The sequence below is a fragment of the Pteropus vampyrus genome, unplaced genomic scaffold, assembly GCF_000151845.1.
Source record: "Pteropus vampyrus isolate Shadow unplaced genomic scaffold, Pvam_2.0 Scaffold4, whole genome shotgun sequence".
Classification (NCBI taxonomy): Eukaryota; Metazoa; Chordata; class Mammalia; order Chiroptera; family Pteropodidae; genus Pteropus; species Pteropus vampyrus.
Window position 1 is genome coordinate 6,151,886 of NW_011888785.1, and position 20,177 is coordinate 6,172,062.

Genomic DNA, 20,177 nt, shown 5'->3' on the forward strand with positions numbered 1-20,177 from the left:
ACCATGAAATGCTCTGCTCAAGATAGAAGTAAATAATTTGTAATTTTAAATAGACTTGCCTTTGTGCTGCATTATTCTGTCTCCAATGACACCTGTAGAATACTGCTACCTAATTATGCTCTATATTTTACGTTTAATATGGTAATCTAATGTGGTAAAAACATATACATTGGAATGTTGCCATGACACTATTGCTGTGGAGTCAAATTTATTAACTGGTGCAACGTCTTGGTTCCCATCAGTCAGGGTCTGTGTCCTGACGTATCAGTATGATCTTATTATATGGAGCTTTTCCCTTGTAATGTATCTTCAAGGATGCGCTTATGGGGTAGTGCTGCTATAGGAAGGCTCTAGAGTAGAAAAAAGGAAGGAAGGAAAGGATGAAGAGGTGGAGAGAGAGAGAGAGAAAGCCGGAAAGAAAGAGACATCCTTTGAACTAGCAGTTAGGAGGTTACGTCGAAACTAATACGTAATAAAAATTTAAGGATAATTTTCTACACATTTAAAAAAATTCCTTGTAGAATACTGTAAATACAGTGAAAATTGAGGTTTCTTAGATTACAAGTGAATATAATTAATGAGTAATTGTATCAGACTTGATTTTATATTTTCAACTATTCTAACAATTATATATTCCTAGATCAGCAGTCCCTAATCTTTTTAACACCAGGGACAGGTATTCCTATGAGAATCTAATGCCTGATGATCTGAGGTAGAGCTGAGGCAGTGATGCCAGCACTGGGGGGTGGCTACAAATACAGATGAAGCTTTCTCACTTGCTAGCTGCTCAGTTCTTGCTGTGTGGCCCAGTTCCTAATAGGCCATGGACCGGTACTGGTCTGTGGCCCAGGAGTAAGGGACCCCCTACCCTAGATCATATCAACTAAATCAAATATAATTGTAACTTCGTTTAAATATGTCAACGTAAGTTGGGCTTCAGGGTATAGAAATCAAATTCAACAAGTTCTATAACCATGATTAAAGTACTTCTCAATAGCTGTTCATTGTAAAGTAAAGGTTATGAAGGTGGAAGGTGGGCAAGAGTAATCTCTTAAACTCCTTCTGAAATACTGTAACCTGATTTGGTTCATTTGGGATTCGTAGCTCCTGACTATTATGCCATGAAAAATTATAGATGTGTTCATGTAGGAAAAAAGTACTTTTTGATCTAACATGTAGTACATCTTTAAAAAGGAGCTTAAATTTAAAGGAAATGATCTATTAAAAATGAGTATGTTAAGAAACCAAAAAAATTACTTACAAAATGCTAATTTAATTCTAAAACTCTTCATTCCAATAACAGTTTTCTTGGGATTATATCCTTTAGTTTGGAAATGTGATCTGCGTATACACTGATCATTTACATTTGCTTCCTACAGCACTCACATGGTAAAATCATTTCCTTATGTAGTGTATCTTATATGGTATCTCTTGACTGTTTATTTCATGACCTTGGTTAAGCCTGCTCAAGGCTCTCTTGCTTGGTTTTCTTTGTCAGTGTTTGCCTTGTTTGCTTTTTGTTTTATTGGTGAAGACTGAGCTTGTGTCAAGAGAGACTTTTTATTATTATTCTGATATTACTCCTGTGCTATAGATGATTTTAAGTTAATATTAATTGTTAAGAAATACCAAAATGTCTTGATTGGAATCTGGAGGTGTGCTGATGGTATTGTTACCATTTAGGAAGCAAATACTATACTTAGCTATGAGTCTTTTTAAGAAAGTCTCATGGATTTTCATAAGGAATTTTGGTCCATATCAATATTATCTTCTATATGAAGAATAAGTATACTTTTCTAAATGTTTCTACATAATAATGATGGCTTTTTTTCTTCACAAAGGTTATTCTGGGATTAAAAAAATGTGGCCTCTAAATTATAGTTTTTTACTTTTATATCTCATGCCTCTCCCTTTTTCTTATGAGGGGATTCTTTCTTAATCTGATAGAGTAAAATGAACATTTTCCAAGATGGGCAAAATACTTTGAGTAAAAGTTTTTCTGTAAGAGTGGTAATTCGTCATGTATACTGCTCCAGTATACATTAAATTAAACATTACAAGCCATTTAAAAAAAAAAAATCCCTAAATTTATTTTGGGGAAGAAGTTATAAAATTTTTGTACCAAATTAGTAGTTGGTTTAAATAAAATTTTTGCAGAATTTATCCTAGCTCGTATTAACATCTATAACAATTGAGGCCAGGTGACAGACAATTTCTTTTTAAGAAGGTGTTTATTGTCAGGAAAATTGCAAAGTTTCCTTTGTAATTACTCCATCTTTGCTATTTTGGCAGCATGTAAAGTTTTATTGGCATTTACTGAAAGATAGTTTTTTTGGCCTAGCCAGCTGGCTTTCTTTTTTGGAGGGACAAACTTTTCTAGCTCTGGTATTAATAACATATTTTTAACGTTGATAGTCTGTGGATGGGGTCTTTTCGAACAAGGGGCCAAGTGGCCAATAATGTCTGGATCAATCATATCTTCAGTGGAGTGACCTCACAATGCTGCAGGTGTTCCTCAGTCGTGTAAGTGTTGCCTCCCACTTATTCCGTGCATCATTTTTGTACTAAACTGGTCAATTTAAGACCATGTAATTAAAGGCTCTTTTCACATACAGCCTGGGAAAAAAGTGTGTTGAAATTATGAATCAAAAGTCAGGAGGCACTAATTTGAAAGGAAATAGAATTTTTCAAGCAGCACAGGTTTATCAAATCAAAATTGAAAGATCCTTTTCAGGGGACGAATATTAAAACAAGTAAAGCACAAACATTTGAAGATATGGAATGATACTAGGATGTTGTTAGGCTTCTGAGTGTGGTATATAGGTGGAATTTCAGTTGTCTTGGTGGTGGTATTCACCACCAAGTATTTCTCTTACTTCTGGACTTCCTTAAAGACTTTTCCAGGTCATGCTGATGTATGTGAGATGAGTTCTAAATTTCTAATTATACTCCTCCAGTTCTGAAGACCACAGCAATAAATTCATTTAAGCAAGTGTTTGCATCACTAATAACTTATTTCATCGCTTTTAAAATAATACTGAAGGAAATGGTTATACTTCATTTCATAAAAACACTTATTTGGCTACTTGTTCTTAGTAAAACTTAACCTATCATAGAAACTGCTATTTCTTTTGTAATTATTTTTCCAAAGTGATGACAGGCATATTAGTAATTGGCAGTCTTCTTTGGCAATGAAATATTATCTTAATTTTGATTTTTATGTTACTATTATTTATAGAGTAACTAATATAAAATTTTAAGTTGGAGCTCCTGTGTTTGTGATTCAATAAAGAAAGAAAATTAAAAATCATATATATTGTTGACTACTTATAAGTAAAATATATTTAAATGCTACCATTTGCATTGATTCTTCTCTATTGTCTATTATCTATTATCTGTTTGGTATTGGTGGATTTCAAATATATTTTTACCACTTTTTTTCTGAATCATTTGTTAGAGATCTATACAGATAGTGTACAGAGGGTGGAACTCTGGGGTTTGTTCTAAGGAGTTGGATGAGGCAGAGGATGCGAGATAGAAGAAGCCCAGCTTTTATATGTTCTAACTATGGGAGGGACCGGTCTTCACGGTCACCCAGTGGTGTGGACTGAGCACCCCTGGTGTCTGTGTGTTCTGCAGGGCCCATCTGTCATAGCATTCCAAAGAACTTCTTTATGCTAGACCGAGAAACACCAGGTAGTGCTGGAATCTTCCAGCCTCTTCTCAGCTAGGATAATAATAGTTACTATGAAGTCTTTTCCAAATAGTGTGTCTATTATTTGAAAGAAATTGCAGAATTACTGGGCAGGGAAGTAATATTTATTTTTGGAATGTTATAGGGCTACAAAGAGTATTTATATTGAAGTAAAGTGGAACAATTTCTGCAGAAGAGATGTTTTACATATTCGTGAAAGTCATAATTAGGTAATTTATTAAGTAGAGCAGTTTTTGAGAGGTGTGGGTTTGGGTGGGCATCTTGATTTAGAACTTTATTTCATTTTATTAGATCTGTTTCTCAAATAGCTGCAGCATGTTCAGGTTTTATTCCTGCCAGTTGGATATGAAGTCCTGTATGTTTGGGCTCACTGTACAGAATTTGTTTCCAAAAAAATAGTGTCGTGCTGCTTTCCATCTACTGGACCAGTAGGGGTAGGAAGATCTGATTTGAAGCCAGTGCAAAAATACAAACTGATTAGATTTGGATTGTTCATACATTAGGCCTTTCTTTCCCCGTTCTTACCCTTTTCCAGATGGAAGAACCAGTTTCCTCCCAGGATACTTTCTCCTGGCAATTAGACTGAGAAGATCAGGACCATTTAGTGCCACTACTGCTGAAGTACTGTGATCGTAAGGTTGGGCTTTAAAATTTAGAGGAATGAATCGACACATTCTGTTCTTGGTTTCTTTATTTTTCAGTTAATGGTACTTGTGATGCTTTTGAAATCAGGAAAATAACTTTCTGTCTTTGCTTCTGCTTTTTATTTTATTACTATAATAACATATTACTTTCTGACATCAACTGGAAAGTGGGTGGTCCATGAAACACCTTTTAAAGCATCAAGTGTTTTTAAAGTGGTAACCATATTGCATGTGCAGCTTTCTAATGTGCATTATGGACCCTCCCTTCTTGAATATAGTAGATTAAATCTGATTTTGCTTTTTCATGACGATGAAGGCTCCTCATAATTATGAATTTCGGTGACTGCTGTTTGCTAAAACACAGTAATGCCCTCAGTTATTATTGAGGTATGTAGATGCCTGCATGACTTCAGAACATTATGCCTTCTGAATTGTATCAGATCTTTGCATTTTCCTCTTCTCTGACATCAATAAGGTACTTACACCCAGGAATTAAATTTTATAGCTACGAGGAAAGATTGCTTAGTCTTATGCCTTCATTTTGTACATTAGGGAGGGAAGCCCAGAGCAGTTGCACAGTTCGTTTATGGTCACACAGCTAGTTAGGGGGTAGGGTCAGATCTAGGTACAGTTAATTTACTCCTAATCCAGTGCTTATTCTGCCGGACTTTTTCCTTCTATCCAGGAACCTCTCCTTACAGATTTTTTTTTCCTGTGTAAATTTTTTGCTCTTAATGTAGTTGACAAACATAAAGTGAAATTGGGAGCAAGATGAAATAGAAAAATTAGTGAAGTAAGAGTCTGATGGCCAGAGTCCTGTTACTGTCATAAGTCACTTCTTTGAGTTATCTTCTATGAAAGGAAGTGGTTGGATGAATAATGGTAATAACTAACATTTACTGAGTACTATGTGCCAGGTAAAATTTCAAATTCTCATGTGAGTTACCTTATTTAATTCTCACACAGACTCCATGAGGAAGGTCTGTGATAAGCCTCATAGAGTGAGAAATTAAGTCACATAGCAGTTACCTAGTTTGCCAGAAGTCCTTTAGCTAGTAAGTAGCAAAGCCAAGACAAGGTATCCATGCTCTTAACCACTCTTGTTTCTGGAGGCTCTACATGCTCTCTTTAGCCGAATGTCTAATGATTCTGGGTTTGAATAATAATAGAACCAATAGCTGACATTATTGAGCACCTACTACACACTTTATAAATAGTGTCTCATTTAATCCTATCAGCAACTCCACAAGGCAGGTGCTATTATCCTCATTTTATAGATGAGGAAACTGAAGCACAGAGAGAGGTTAAGTGGCCTGCCTAGTCTTACGGCTGGTAAATGGCAGTGGCAAGATTTGAAACCAGGAAGATTTAAGTGACTGTTAGCTTTGCCACTATGCCTTATTGCCTGAGAAGTAGTACTTGAGCATCTGAGCCACCGTGTAATGAATTTTGTAGTATTCCTTTTTACTAACTAGAAGTGGAGTGTGAGCGCATGCGTGTGTGTGTCTGTGTGTGTGCACACTCACGCGCACACGCAGGTCTGTATGTGGTAACACACTCACTAATGAAATTAGCTGTGTGTAAGATGAGGGGTAGAAAACCCTCATTCCAAGTATATAAGTGAGTGAAGAAAATTTAGTGCAAGAGATAATGAAGTGCAGAGTGGTGGGGATGTTGGGGACTGTGGCAAGGATGAGAACATGAGCCCTGGCAAAAGGGAAAGCTGACAACCGGCTCAGGCAACCACTGCCCTGCTTTTCTGTCTGGAAAGTGGACTCGGTGTTACTGGATAGTGTGTTTTGTTTGTTTGTTTGTTTGTTTTGTTTTTCCTAGAGAAACCAGACGTTTAGATTGTAAACCAGAAAAAGGCTTTGAAGCTGATTTTTAAATGATCACAAGTGACTGAAATTGTTTGAAACCATCTGTGAACCAAACAAATATTGGCAACCTCTGGTTTAGATTTTCAGGACTGCTAGGTAAGTGACCTTCAAATGAGTGAGAGTTGGCTGCATCTTCTTATCACTACTAGTTTTGAAGAGAAGAAAGACAAGCCCAAACCCTGTGTTTCAGGTCTATTACATTCTATTAAGATAGCAAAATGGTACTCTGCTCTGTAGAGAAATTTGGATTATTAAGTGTACTTTTAAGAAATAACTGTCTTGTGAGGCAGTAACATAATCAGGCTTTACTCTGTAGAATGTAAGGACTCCTGGCTTCTGATTTCAGCTTTGTCCTCAGCACTAGTTTCCAAGTCTTTAGACAGCCAATACTGGATGGGGCTGTGAGGCGCAGAATCACCTCTGGGACTTTTTCAAACTACATTCCCTCCTCTATTCAGGCGTGACCCGGGCCAGACCATGCAGGACTCCCTTGCAGCAGGATTTGTAGATGCTATTACTGATAGCAGTTTGGTATTAGAAAACAGGTTTGATATCCTCTTCTGAGAAATACGTGCTTTCTCTGAGACAGTGTTGGTTTCCAAACCGCCCAGGAAGTTCCTTACAGATGCTGAGTGTTTACATCCGGAAGCATGGTAGGGGCATGTCGATGACCGTTTGCCTTCCTCTAATGGAAGGAGCTCTCCTCTTTTCTATCTTTTTATCCATTGGGCTTCCACTTTAGTACGAAAGTTTCTGAGTACAAGCACTAACTTGATCCCTAAAACTTATTCATATCTAATGTCCTCTTCAATTAAAAAATTCTGAGATTCATAATAAAGGTGAGTCTCTCTTACTTTGTCTTTGTGATTATTACTAAAAAGCATATTATGTGTTGCCAAAATAACATCAAAGGGCATACTAGGTGTGGGATCTATTCCAACTGATAATAATAGACCTTTAAAAACATTGTATCTATTTTATAACTGCTCTACTTAAAGAATATTATTTAAGAAAAAATAAATATCAGCTCACTGTGCTATGGTTTAAATTCTTATCTCAAAATATAGGTGTTTGTGTTTCCAGATGCTTCAAATAATGGAAAATCATGAAAACTTGAATCAGGGTCCCTGTCCTTAAATGTGTTTCAGTTTGCATTTTGATAGCAGTTTAGAAATGTTATCGCTTGTTTTGTCACAGACATAATTCACGTCTTTCTTCAGGCACTGTAAACAAGAGAAATGGTTTAATGGCCCCATAAAGGCACTCTGCTGATAGCTGAGATTAGGCCTTTTAGTAATGGATGTTGGTGTATGTACGCGTGAGTGGTGTGTGTGCACAGTGGGGTCGGGGAGGGCTCGGAAGAGGTAAATGTACTGGAAAAGAATCTTTGAGAGCCTCAGATGCAGAAGCAGTGCCTGCTGCTTTTCTGTGTGTCTTGGAAGATGGATTTACCGAGGATGTGACACAGTTGTTTTTATTTGTACACAAGCCTTCCCCTTTGCTTTTGGAATTTAACCGAGTACTAATTGAGGTCATTGCTATTCATTTATCACCTGAAACTGAAGGGTTAGTAACTTAAAGTGAACGCTTTTCAGCTAGTGAGTGTATTCTTAACTACATATATTTGTATAAAAGACTGCATGCTTTTTTCATGCCATGCTTGTATCTGGTCTTAAATAATCTAATTTATGTATACCATTTACATTTTTACCCTTTTACAGTGTTTTTATCCTTTTTTTTTTTTTTTTAATTCACTGCTATAGCCAAGTGAAAAAATTTTTTACAAGCACTTTGGTGTCCACAGAATGATTTGTTTTGACTTTCTCCGTTATATTTTGTAGACAAGTGTAAAAATTTCTCCACATTATACATAATCATGGTCTAAGTAAATGCCTTGAAGTTTTTCAAAGTACATAAATTTGTACTGTTTTAGAGCCTCAATATTGTGTCTTTTTCATCATCTTGTTTGTGTATTCCCCATAAATTGGCTACACAAGGCTGTACACTAGGTTTTGAGAGTCTGAGTAAACAGAGTTAATAAAACAAAATTAAATGTCTTTTGTTAATTAATTTAGCTGCACCCTATTGCTAACGGATGTCACTGTACCCATCCTCCACATTTATAATTTCTTTCTCCTTTTTCATTGTAGACCATAATGTAGGATAAGAATCAGCAAACTTTCTTCTGTAAAGGGTCATGTAACAAATATTTTAGGCTTTGAAGCTCCTAGGGTTTCTGTGACAAGTACTCCATTACTCAAAGTAGCCTAGACTATACTTGAATGAGTGGGACAGTGTTCCGATAAAACTTCATTTACCAAAACAGTTGAGAAGCCATATTTGGCCTACAGGCTGTAATTTGCCAAGCCCCGTTCTAGAACATCATACAAGTAGTCTATTCTAAAAGAGAATTTTTGAAAAGACTAGAAACTCAACATCAAAATTTATGGCTCCCATCAAGTTTCTGTATTCCTAGCTAGTTTTGCTTAAAAAGATACAATTTTGATTCAAAGACATGGTTCTGTTTAGAGAAGTAATTAAATATGTGATGTGTTTCTCTTTCTGGGGTAATTGTTTTGTGCTCACAGAAATTGCTACTGTATTTCACTCTTATAATAAGAGCTGAGAGGGAAGCACAGTGAAAGGTCAGTGCCAAGACAACTTATCACTGTATTTACACTCACTGTCCACATATAGAAGAAGACCCATCACTTGTGACATTTTGGTTATCAGAGTTTAGGGGAAGCTTTTAGATGCTGGAAAGCAACATTTTTCCTTTAGTGAAATGTGAGTGGTGTGAATTTTTAAATGCCTTTGGTCACAGTAATAAATTGAAAGAAGGCAGAATGCCTAAAACCAAGCACGAATGCTCTGAGAAGTGTTTTCATTTAGATACAAGTGCCAAGAATATATTACTAAGGTCATGTATACTGAAATATGCATCACATACACATGAACTAATCAAACTTAAAGAAGGCTTGCCAATACCTTTATTAGAGAAAACTTAAAAAAACAAACAAACAAAAAAAAACAAACAAACAAAAACAAAACCCTAAAGCTCTAATTGGACTTCTATGAGCTCTTGATAGTAAGACTATATCTTAACTTTTCATCTTTCTGTAGCTCTATATTCTCTCCCCATCTCAGAACCTGGCATAGTATCTGGGCCATAGTAAATGAAATAATTAATAGAGAAATGAATGGATGAAGAAACATCTGATATAATTTTATAGTACTGCTCATGTATGAAAGAAATCATAAGTGTGTTTATTCAAAATAAATTTGAATTTGTGCTCAGGGGTTCAAAATTTGCCTCTAAAAAAATCTCAGGTCTCTAATTCCTAACCTGTTGTTAGACATGAAGCTTAGCAAATATTTTTTTTTTCTTTTTGCAAAATGAAGAGGAGAAAATAATATCCTTCTTGTCTTAAATGATGAGAACCAAATAGAATAGGCAAAGATTCTCTGAAAATTTTATAATGCTATGTAAATTTGAAGTTTTTTAAAAAAGCATTATAACTAGTGTTTTCTATCACAATGCCAAACTCAACCACAATTCAATAAGTCAACGCCTACAATTAAACATGTTATTTTTCTTAAATTTACAAGACATCGTCATCTTCACTATAGAAATATAAACCAAAACTCAATTCATAAATTTCACTGTTTATTCTTTGGATCAAACATGAACCAGTCAGTTATGACAAATATAGTCTGTTTCCAGTTTAAATGTTCCAGCGTCATGATTGTTTATAAAATTATTCTCCTATGAGCAAATTTTTAAGTTCATTATCTTCCTCTTTATTTTAGGTGTTTAAGTGTGATTTATTATATGTGTACCCTCAACCAAAGATGTGGTTGTATACCAGCATTATTACACTTGGAAAGCCAAGGGCATTTCAATGCTCCAGTAGAATGAGGACAAGATTGTGCCTCTGTTCTAAAATGTAGGTGGAAGGGAATGGAAGATGATGTTCCATAGTTCATAAATCTAAAATGAAAACAATTAGTAACTTAACAAATACTTACAGTGAATACCATAACCCCAAGTAAACTTTTTCAATTAAGAAGTGGTTAAGTTTATTTTGGAATTGCATTTTTTTTAAGTCCTGGTATTTAGGAGCTCTTAAATTTAACCATTAGAAGAACTCAGTCATCATTAGTCAGCCTCAAGATGTGGTTTTAAAGGTCAAGCCACCATCAAAGAAAAAATGCAAGATGCATCTCTTGAGTGTTCTTTCTGTTTCTCCTCCAAAGGTCTGATTGTCCAGAGGACTTAAGGGTTATTAAAGTTTGCATAGAAATGTGTTTGAGGAATGCCCCAGGAAGACTGCCGATTTCATAGATAAATTATCTGAACTGTCTGAAATCATGGATTAAGATATAATGTCATATCATTTTGAACCATCACTCCTTTGTAAATGAAATGAAGGAGTTAGCTCACTTGATTTGATATACCTAAAGAAGGAAAGATTCGCTTTAATTAAAACTACAAACAATGCAGACGCCTGTAGCTCTCTGTTCCAGACCCAGCAAGGATGGTACAGTAAGCGAAATGAAACATACCTAGCAGCCTCGGCAGCAGGCTGGAGCCATGTTCAGCGAAAGTAATTTAATTAGTGTTGATCATGACTCCAGATGATGGTGATTTGATAAGGAATAATTTAGTACTTAACAGCCTTTTACATGCACCAACTCCATGTGGGAAGGTAAAGCAAATTGCACAAAATGAATGTGCTGCTTTCACTTGTGCCTGTGCCAGTGAGCTGGAAAACTGCCTGTTAGCAGACGCTCAGCCTCTCAGCCCCGTGATGAAATACCCAACACGTTCTCAGCTCAGCCCTCTCTGGTGGGAGTCTCTATACTACCCTTATTTAAGAATAAATAAGACAAGTCACTTTTGTGATATAGAATCTCCAGGAAGCAGGAAAGTGAAAATGAGGAAAATAAAGTAACATGTGGTTCTTGTACAAAATGTTAAGATCTTTAGAGTGGCTTCTCCTTGTTTTCCTTACACACAGCAATTAAAAAAAAAAAAAAAATCCTAGCCAACTCAAATTCATTGGATTACTTATTTGGCTTATGATTAGAAAAATAAAATCACAGTTCCAGGGGCCTATAATAAGTAAGAGGCCCACACACGTTGATTGTGTGCATTATGGAGAAAGTAGGGGAGCCCTTAACTTCTGGAAGTAGGGCACCTGTGAGAATTCTTGAGCGTCGGCATCTCAGGAAAAGGAAGACAGTTTTTTTTTTTTGTAAAGTCTTTTCAAGTACTGGATCGATTTTACAAGGCAGTTTGTACTGGATCCAGGTGTTGCTAAGCGTCACAGTAGATTTGAAATTAGCTCAGTTATGAGAATGACCTAGAAATTTTATAGGATACAGAATCCTGATATATATCCCAACCTTCATGAATCAGAATTTCTGGGAGTGGTATATTATTAGTTTGTGAGCGCTGCCATAACAAAGTACCTTGAATTGGGTGGCTTAAAAAAAAAACCAACATTTATTGTTTCAGAGTTCTGAAGGCTAGGAGTCTGAGCTGAAGGCGTCAAGCGGGGTTCTGAGGGCCATGAGGGAGAATCTAATCTGTGGCTCTCCACTAGCTTCTGGTGGTTTGCTGGCAATCTTTGCCATTCTTTGGCCTGTAGAAGCATCTCTCTGATTTCTGCCTTCATCTTCACATGGCATTCTCCTGTCTCTATTCTGATTCTCTCTTTTTAAAAGAACATCAGTCACATTGGATTACATCCCACCCTGATGACCTCATTTTAATCTTCCAAGTAAGGTGACAGACTGAGATTCTGGGGTTAGTATGCCTTCAACATATAAAATCTGGGAGGATACAATTTAACCTATAGCATATGGGATCTGGGATTCTTTTTTCCAAAAGTTGCCAGGGTAATTTGATGATTAGCCAAATCTGGAAATCTTGAGTTTAGGGATCAACTTAAACTCTGATAGCACTTTGGGAATCCTTATGTCCTTTCATCTAAGTCAATTCAGGAATTACATGGATCCAATCTGAAAGCACTAGAGCTCAAGATAGACAGTGTATATTCTAGAATGGATCATGCCTTTTGCTTCTAGGTTGATACCAGTGGACATTTTGGTAGGAGGCTATTGTCATGCTAGCAACCATTCCTCGTAGTGCCCCAAACTTGTCATTTACCCCCGCCCCACTCATCTGTATTGCTTATCCTATGAAACTGAAGCACATTCTCAGATGTCTCTCCCGGAACAGGAGCCCAGACATGTTCAAATATCTTAATTCGTATAGCGTTACATTTTTTAAACTTTTTGTTGAGATGTGCATTTGTTATAATGCAAAAACCCTAAGTATACATCTTGATAGATTTTACAGATGTATATATTTATATAACCACCACCAGAGCAAGATGCAAAATATTTCCAGTACTGTAGCAGGTGACTGGTGCCCTTTCTCAGTCATTAACACTCCCATCCACCAACAGAAGGGGATTCTTTCACTATCGGTTAGTTTAGTCTGTTCTTGAAATTCATATGCTACACACTCTTGTGCTTGGCTTCTTATACTTCACATCCATGAGACCATCTATGTTTCTGCATGTGTCAGTAAGTTGTTCCTTGTTATTCCTGTATAGTATTCTGTTGTATAAATAGAATACTGTCATGCTACTGTTAATTTATCCATTTTCCTGCTAATGAACATTTGAATTGTTTGAGTTTTTACTATTATGAGTAAAGCTGCTATGAACATTCTTATATGTCTCTTTTGGTGAACACATGTAGTCCTTTCTCTTGGATACATACCTGAGAGTGTAATTACTGGCCATGGGATAGACTTACACTGAGCCTTAACAGCTACTGCCAAAATATTTCTCAAAGTGTATTTATAAATTTATAGTCTCAGCAGCATATATTAAAGTTTCTGTTGCTTTAGACCTTCAACCTTGATATGCCAAATCTTTTGCAATCTAGTCCTTTCAGTAGGCATATAGTGACAATCGCATGTGATTTTATTTGCATTTTCCTGATAGGTAAAGATGTTGAATATCTTTTCATATACTTTTTTTGTTGTTCATTTGTTTGTTTTCCATTTGGGTGCCTTTTATGAACTGCCTGTTCAAATCTTTTGTTCATTTTTAATTGGGTTATTTTGTCTTATTAACATAGCAATTCTTAATATGCTGAATATGAGTTCTTTGTCAGGTCTTTCTATTGTTAACATCTTGCAGTCTGCAGCTTATTCTGCACTCTCTTAATAGTCTCTTTCAATGAAGAGAAGTTCTTAATTTCAGTGAAGCCTAATTTGCAGATTATTTTCTTCTATGATTAGTGTTTTTTGTGTCCTGTTTACTAATCTTATTCTCCCTCATGGTCCCAAAGACTTTTAAAATATAATAATATTGAATATAATGGTTTCTGATATAATGGATAAACACAATCAACTATGCATTATACTGCATATTTATTAACTCAAGGTCTTACCAATTTTATTCTTATAAATTAGATCTGATTTCTCAGGTATAACAATTTGCTACTTTTTCAAATGACCAATTGAGTTCCTTATGTCACTACAGCGTTTTTTAAGGAAAATATAAACCTAATACTTAATCCAAAGTGCTAAACTCAACTGTATACATTTTGCTGTACATGTTCAAAGAAATACTAAAATAGTTGAAAACTATCTGTTAAGAAAGCAACAAATGTGTGGTTAAGGATTTCGTATACAGTATTTGTCATTCTAAGAAGTCAAGTGTGTGTGTGTGTATGTGTATATACACATCCACAGGGAAATAACTTTCTTATACATATGACTTTAAATCTTTTGTCATTTTTTTTATATATATTTTAAAGACTTTTCATCATGCAGATTTGAGACTTAGGTAAAAGTAGAAAGAATAATGAACTCCCACCTACCCATCAATCAACTGTTAACATTTGTCACATTTTTCTAACTTGTATCATTCCTTATCCTTTTTTTCCATACTATTTTAAAGAAAATTTCAGATATCTTATTATTTTCTGTAAATACTTTATGAATCTCCGACTTTGTCTTTTTTTTGTACAACTGCCATTCCATTATCACATTCAACAGAATTAACAATAATTTTTAAGCTATCTAATACCTAGTTCATATTCAGATACCTTGTCTGTTGCAAAGTTGTCTTTTTCTAGTTAGTTGTTCAAATCAGAATCCTAACAAGTCCTTATATTATAATTGATTCTTGAGGTTCTTAAATCTTTCTTAATGGTTAATGCATTATAATGTTCTGACTTGGTAAAATTAGTGAACATGAGCACCCTTGATAAATGAAGACATATTTAATTTCTCTTTGTTTCTATTCTTCTACTTTCTACATTGAATAGGCATATTAAATACATGTTACATTAAGGAAATACTTTGAAATAGATCACTTAGTATAATTATTTTATGATTATTTATTATGTTTTCCTTAGACCATTAATTCGGGTAAAATTTGTTTCTTTGGCAAATTTGTCTTCTGTGATGTTTCAGATGGCTCTTGAGTACTACTGTACTACAATTCCATCAAAATTATGTAAATGTACAAACAAATAGAATTTGTTTCCTATAGCTTGAGAGTTCTTGACATCAAATTCTTATATTAAAATCATTCAAACTTGTACAAGTTTATAATGCCATAATGCCATAATCAAGATTGAATGGTATAATAAACTACAAGGTTTCCCTTGTCATATCTGTATAGAATATAGACTTAATATTTTGTGCTTTAATTCCAATTTTTTTAGTAGTTAGAATAAATCTTTAGAACATGTGTCCTTTGTGTGTTTATCCTTTGATTAGTCATACTTGGACATACTGTACATGAAAATAAAATCCATTCTCATGTCTATTTTTTCTTATCTTTTTACCAATTTTTTATTTGTACTAAAATTTTGGTTATTCTGACTGGATCGCTTTTAATAAATATTTGTTCAATCTTATAGAAGAAGAAAAAAATGCATAGTGTTTTTATATATTGTTTTAAAGCTATTATTACCTTCAAATACATGTCTTCTGACCTTCATATTTTATATGATCTTTGTATTATATTAAGCATTAATGAATATAAACATAACCATGCATTAAGTCATATGAAAAAGGGCAAATCATCATTTGATGGAGAATAATTGTTTTATGGTAGATTACATGTGTCAGCTTTCACATATTTCTCACATTTCATCCTCACAATTCCAGTAACTAGATAAGCAAGCACTTTTATCTCTCTTTTATAGATGAACATTGGCCTCAAATCTTTTGAGTTTTTTGCCCAAATTATCATTAGTTACCACTGGACCTGAACCTGGATTTTCTTTTAGTTCAGTTATTATTTCATTAAACCATTACTGTTGATGGATTTGAGATATTTTCCTTTCAGTAATGCTTGAAATTATGTTCTAGTCTTCCGTTAATTCTTGTATAATCAGTTGCGTTTTTGTCTGCTTTAATCACTGGAAATCTCTTTCTGAAATATTTTCAAAATGTATTTTATGAAAACTGAGCTTCTCTTATTAATATCAGCTAAGTAAATTGTAAGTGATTCAGTTTAATAAGAGAGAGTTCAAGCAGGTATTGTGTTAGACAATAAAAGTAGAAAAGTTGTATACAGAGATTCTCCATAATTTTTTCTTCCATGAAATTTCATCAAATGTGATTTTTCTTATATATATGTTAATATGAAAGGTTAATGACATTTTAATGAAGAGAAGTAGCTCAGGTTAATATAATTAATCCCTAATTGCATTTAATTTTTGTGGGTATTTTTGTTTTGTTTTCTAGTGGCTTTTCATGGCCTACCACTGAAAATCAAGAAAGAACCCCACAGTCCATGTTCAGAACTTGGCTCTGCCTGCAGTCAAGAACAGCCCTTTAAATTCAGCTATGGAGAAAAGTGCCTGTACAATGTCAGGTAAAGCAATCAGGTGTATATATAGAGGATGGCGGTTCTTATAGAAATAAAAAGTCTGGAATAATATAAAATCTCAAGTCATATTTTGTAAGAGTTATATCTTCAGTATATAACAAGCTAAATTAGGCAATGTGTTTTGCAGAACTCCAAAGAACCATTTACCATCTGATCACACACTTTTAGAATAATTTTAAAGCAATAATTTTCATTTACATTGTTGGTTTCTTTTCTACTGTAGTGATTGATGCATTCTGGGTTTGAAAAGAGGGTCTTGGCGTGAGCAGCTATTGTAAGATCTCTTTGGAGTGAATGCATTATGCACTTTAGATAGAGTTTATAGAAAAATATGAAACATTTGGCAGGTCTCAGCAGTACATTAGTTATCTGACAGGCTTTGCAGATGATCTATAAGATGCATTCATGGACAATTGCAATAAAGTTAGAATTTTATAAGGCTTAGCAGAGGCTATTATCTATTAAAAAGCCAGTCATTCTTTCTGATGATAATAAAGGGTGGAGCAATAAAAGTACATTGTTCATTTGTTAGAAAATTTGATAACATATATGTTCATTAAAAACCCTTCACAGTAAATTGCATTCTGCTACTTTTCATATTGGCTTCTAATTGCATAAGGAAGAAGTTGGCTCTGTGTATTGAATATTATTACCCTCAATTATAGTAGAAACTTAGTTCTTAAAAGGAGTTAGTTTAGAAACTTAAAACAGTGATTATATATATTTGCAGTTTTATAAGTTATATTAATTCAAATTCATGATACATTATGATTCTAAAGGGTCTTCTAGTCCTCATATGTTTACTACTTACTTACACTCTTTATATCCAGGATATGTAAGATTTAAGAAACTTAAATTTGTGCAGTCTCTTGGCAGCTGAACAATACTTGCATATTCTATTACTATTTATTCTGGCAAACTTGTCTTTCATACCTGCTTTTCTAGGAGGTCCACTAGAACCTGCAATTATGAGCCATTTCAATTAAAACTACAAAGCTTTTATTAAAAAGATGTCTTGTAGAAGCTAATTACTATACCATACTCAGTTCAGATGACATTGTATTTGATCAATCTGAGTTTTATTTTATAGCGTTTTTAAATTTTGCATTTTATCCTTCAGTGTTATGAATTCACATCCTTTATTTTATATTAAAATAATTATTTAATATATCAAAGAATTTTTAATTAATGAACCAAAGAGATATAGAATTGTCATTGCATTTCAGCATCGATCAGAAGTGTGACTATGAAATAACTACTGCATTATATGACATATCTAACATCCATAAATTAACAGTAGAGGAATTGACTGAATATTTTAAGGTTCTCCCTGGGGAACAATAATTCCCACAGTGAAATACAGATTATGTTTTCCTTCTCTATACAAACAATAGAAATATAATATTTCATGAGGAAAAAGTAATATCCTTGGGCAAAAGACTTATCAGTTTTTTTATTTTTTTGTTTTGTTTTGTTTTTTTAACCTGGGAATGAGAGAGGTGAACGATTTTATAAAAGAAGTGGATTCTCATTTAAGAATATTGGTAAAGAAAGTAAACAGAACCAAACAATGTTTCTTATATGAATACTATTGTCTTTAAGGCAAGAGTAGACTTATATAGCACATACTCCTTCACTTCTGTATTTTTGCACTTGGATGTAATTCTCTTATATAAAAGGAATAGAATAAATTATTGCATAAGTCAACACAAAAAGAAATGTTTTTTAAAAGAAACAAATGTACTGATGAATGCTTTTTTTATGAGGAAATATAATATTTTAACCTAGAAATATATTTTTTGTTTGAAAATTTAAGTAAAATTTGTTTTTAGTAAAATATTGTTTAGATTACAAAAATTAGTTAAATCACATTCTTGAAAGCTACACATAGGAAATCAATTAAATTCATAAATAAACTTACTCATTTTATTCATTTGTGAATTTTCTGAAGTTTGACTATGACAATAGGATTTTATTCTTGAGAACATCATTTTCTACTTATTTTTATACTCTAAGAAAGTTTAAATATATCAGAGAGATTTTAATTTGCCTCATTAGTCTTTATTATTCCATGTGAGGAAGTTAATGCCAAGCATCATTTATTTTATATTTAAAAAAATGAAAATAAGGCAAAAGTGTTGCCTTCTTAAAATTCTACCACAAAGTCAAGATAGATATGGTCTCCATCTTGTTTAACTGATGTTCGTTCTTGTTCTAAAATCTAATTTAACATAGAAGAATTATAATACCAGAAATATTTCATGAAGTAGAAAAGGTCTGTCAAACTTGCTCAAGGAGAAATATCAAGAATAAATGGAAATAATGCCACTTTCATAGACAGTGATTTTTCTTACACTAAATTGCTTGTATATGTATTTAAAAGTATATATGTTTTATATTTATGCTGTTACCAACTTATATATCCAGTATCCTGTTTTCTGGTTAAGTGTGTGGCAGTTTTGAAGATTACATGTTCTAGAATTACAAAACCCAAAAAACATACAATTCTAACTTTCTTATGACTTAAGCCTAAAATGTGTTTTTCTTTCCTTGGGTTAGAACTTTTTTTTTAATCATTCCAAAGAAACAAATGTTTTTGTTTTTTTTATTTCCCTTCTCTCTCCATGTATTTTTTTGTTGTTGTTTTGTGTTTTGTTTTGTTTTATTTTTTGGTTCCTTGGGTAGTGCCTATGATCAGAAGCCACAAGTGGGAATGAGGCCCTCCAACCCCCCAACACCATCCAGCACTCCAGTGTCCCCACTACATCATGCATCTCCAAACTCAACTCACACCCCGAAACCTGACCGTGCTTTCCCAGCTCACCTTCCTCCATCGCAGTCCATGCAAGACAGCAGCTACCCTATGGACCACAGGTATACAGCAAATACCATTTTTTTGTAAAAACTGTTCTTCGCATTCTTGGAAGAAATTTCTATTGCCAATTCCTAAGACCAGTAGTAGATTTAAGGTGAGCATATTAATTTTGCGCATCTGTGCAAAATACTTTTAGAGAGAGCTTGCTCTATCTATAGTTATAAATAATTTGTAGAGAAGGTCATTTATAAACATTCCTTTTATAAACATTTAAATTTGTTGCTGAAATGGAAAATTAATCTATATACTGACATTTGAACATTTCCCTTTTGCTTTGCCTGAATTAAATTGCTTCACTTAAACTTTAAATCAGATCATCCCATTTTTATGAGCATATGTGTGTACTTGTTCTATAAAGTTAGGAGACTAATTTTAGTAGGTGGCTTATGGAATTAGGTTCTTTACCTTATATTGAATGGTTTAGCTGTACACAGCTTTGCAGAATAGAACTTATTTGATTAAAACCATTTCCCATCCTTTCCAAATGATGAATATTTAATGATAGCAAATGAATGACCCCGGACACTGAGAACGTAAAGGGAAAGAGGTATAGACCGAATTATTAATACTTAGGAGCAAGGCAAGAACCATAGCGTTGAGCCAGGAGAATGTTGTGGTGGGTTATTCTTGATTCCTAGGGATGAGTAAATGCACATTTAAATAGATATTGGGAGACCTTTAGAAGTCTTAATAATACAACTTAAAACACAGATTGATTTTATGCAGCATGCTTCCTTCACCTTCTACCTTATATAAAGCCAGTGGGCTGCTGGTAAATGTTTAACAACAGGCTCTTTAAGAGTAAATCCAAAAGACCTAATCTGTAGCATTTAATGAGACTCTGATGTAAATGTTACCCCCATGGCTGACTCAAAGCTGTCGATGTGACAACCTCGAATGTGGAATTGGAAAGAGATGTGCAAGTAGTACTTCACTACTTAGGATTTCTACCATATAGATACTGTAGTCATAACCTTAAGAGCATTTAATTAGTAGTAAAATGTGGAACAATAATTACAAAGTGATGAGTTTTTGAGTACTGACTTTGTTTTTAATATAATTTTTTAAATATACATTTACACAGCTTACATCTTAATAATGGCTGTGTTTAACAATTGACTCACAGAATTT

The 20,177-nt window shown here is 34.0% G+C and overlaps 1 protein-coding gene across 8 annotated transcripts in view; it reads left to right on the forward strand.

Annotated features, from left to right (window-relative positions):
• Positions 1-20,177, forward strand: part of ETV1 (ETS variant 1) — an 85,276-nt gene that overhangs the window by 31,810 nt on the left and 33,289 nt on the right. For 5 of the 8 annotated variants that reach the window (XM_023532879.1, XM_023532877.1, XM_011362907.2 and 2 more), the window contains 2 exons: positions 16,027-16,156; positions 18,857-19,045. In XM_023532879.1, the coding sequence (XP_023388647.1) occupies positions 16,027-16,156; positions 18,857-19,045 (319 nt within the window). The remainder of the gene's footprint in view (positions 1-16,026; positions 16,157-18,856; positions 19,046-20,177) is intronic. The other 3 variants (XM_023532895.1, XM_023532894.1, XM_023532888.1) reach the window with 1 other exon arrangement.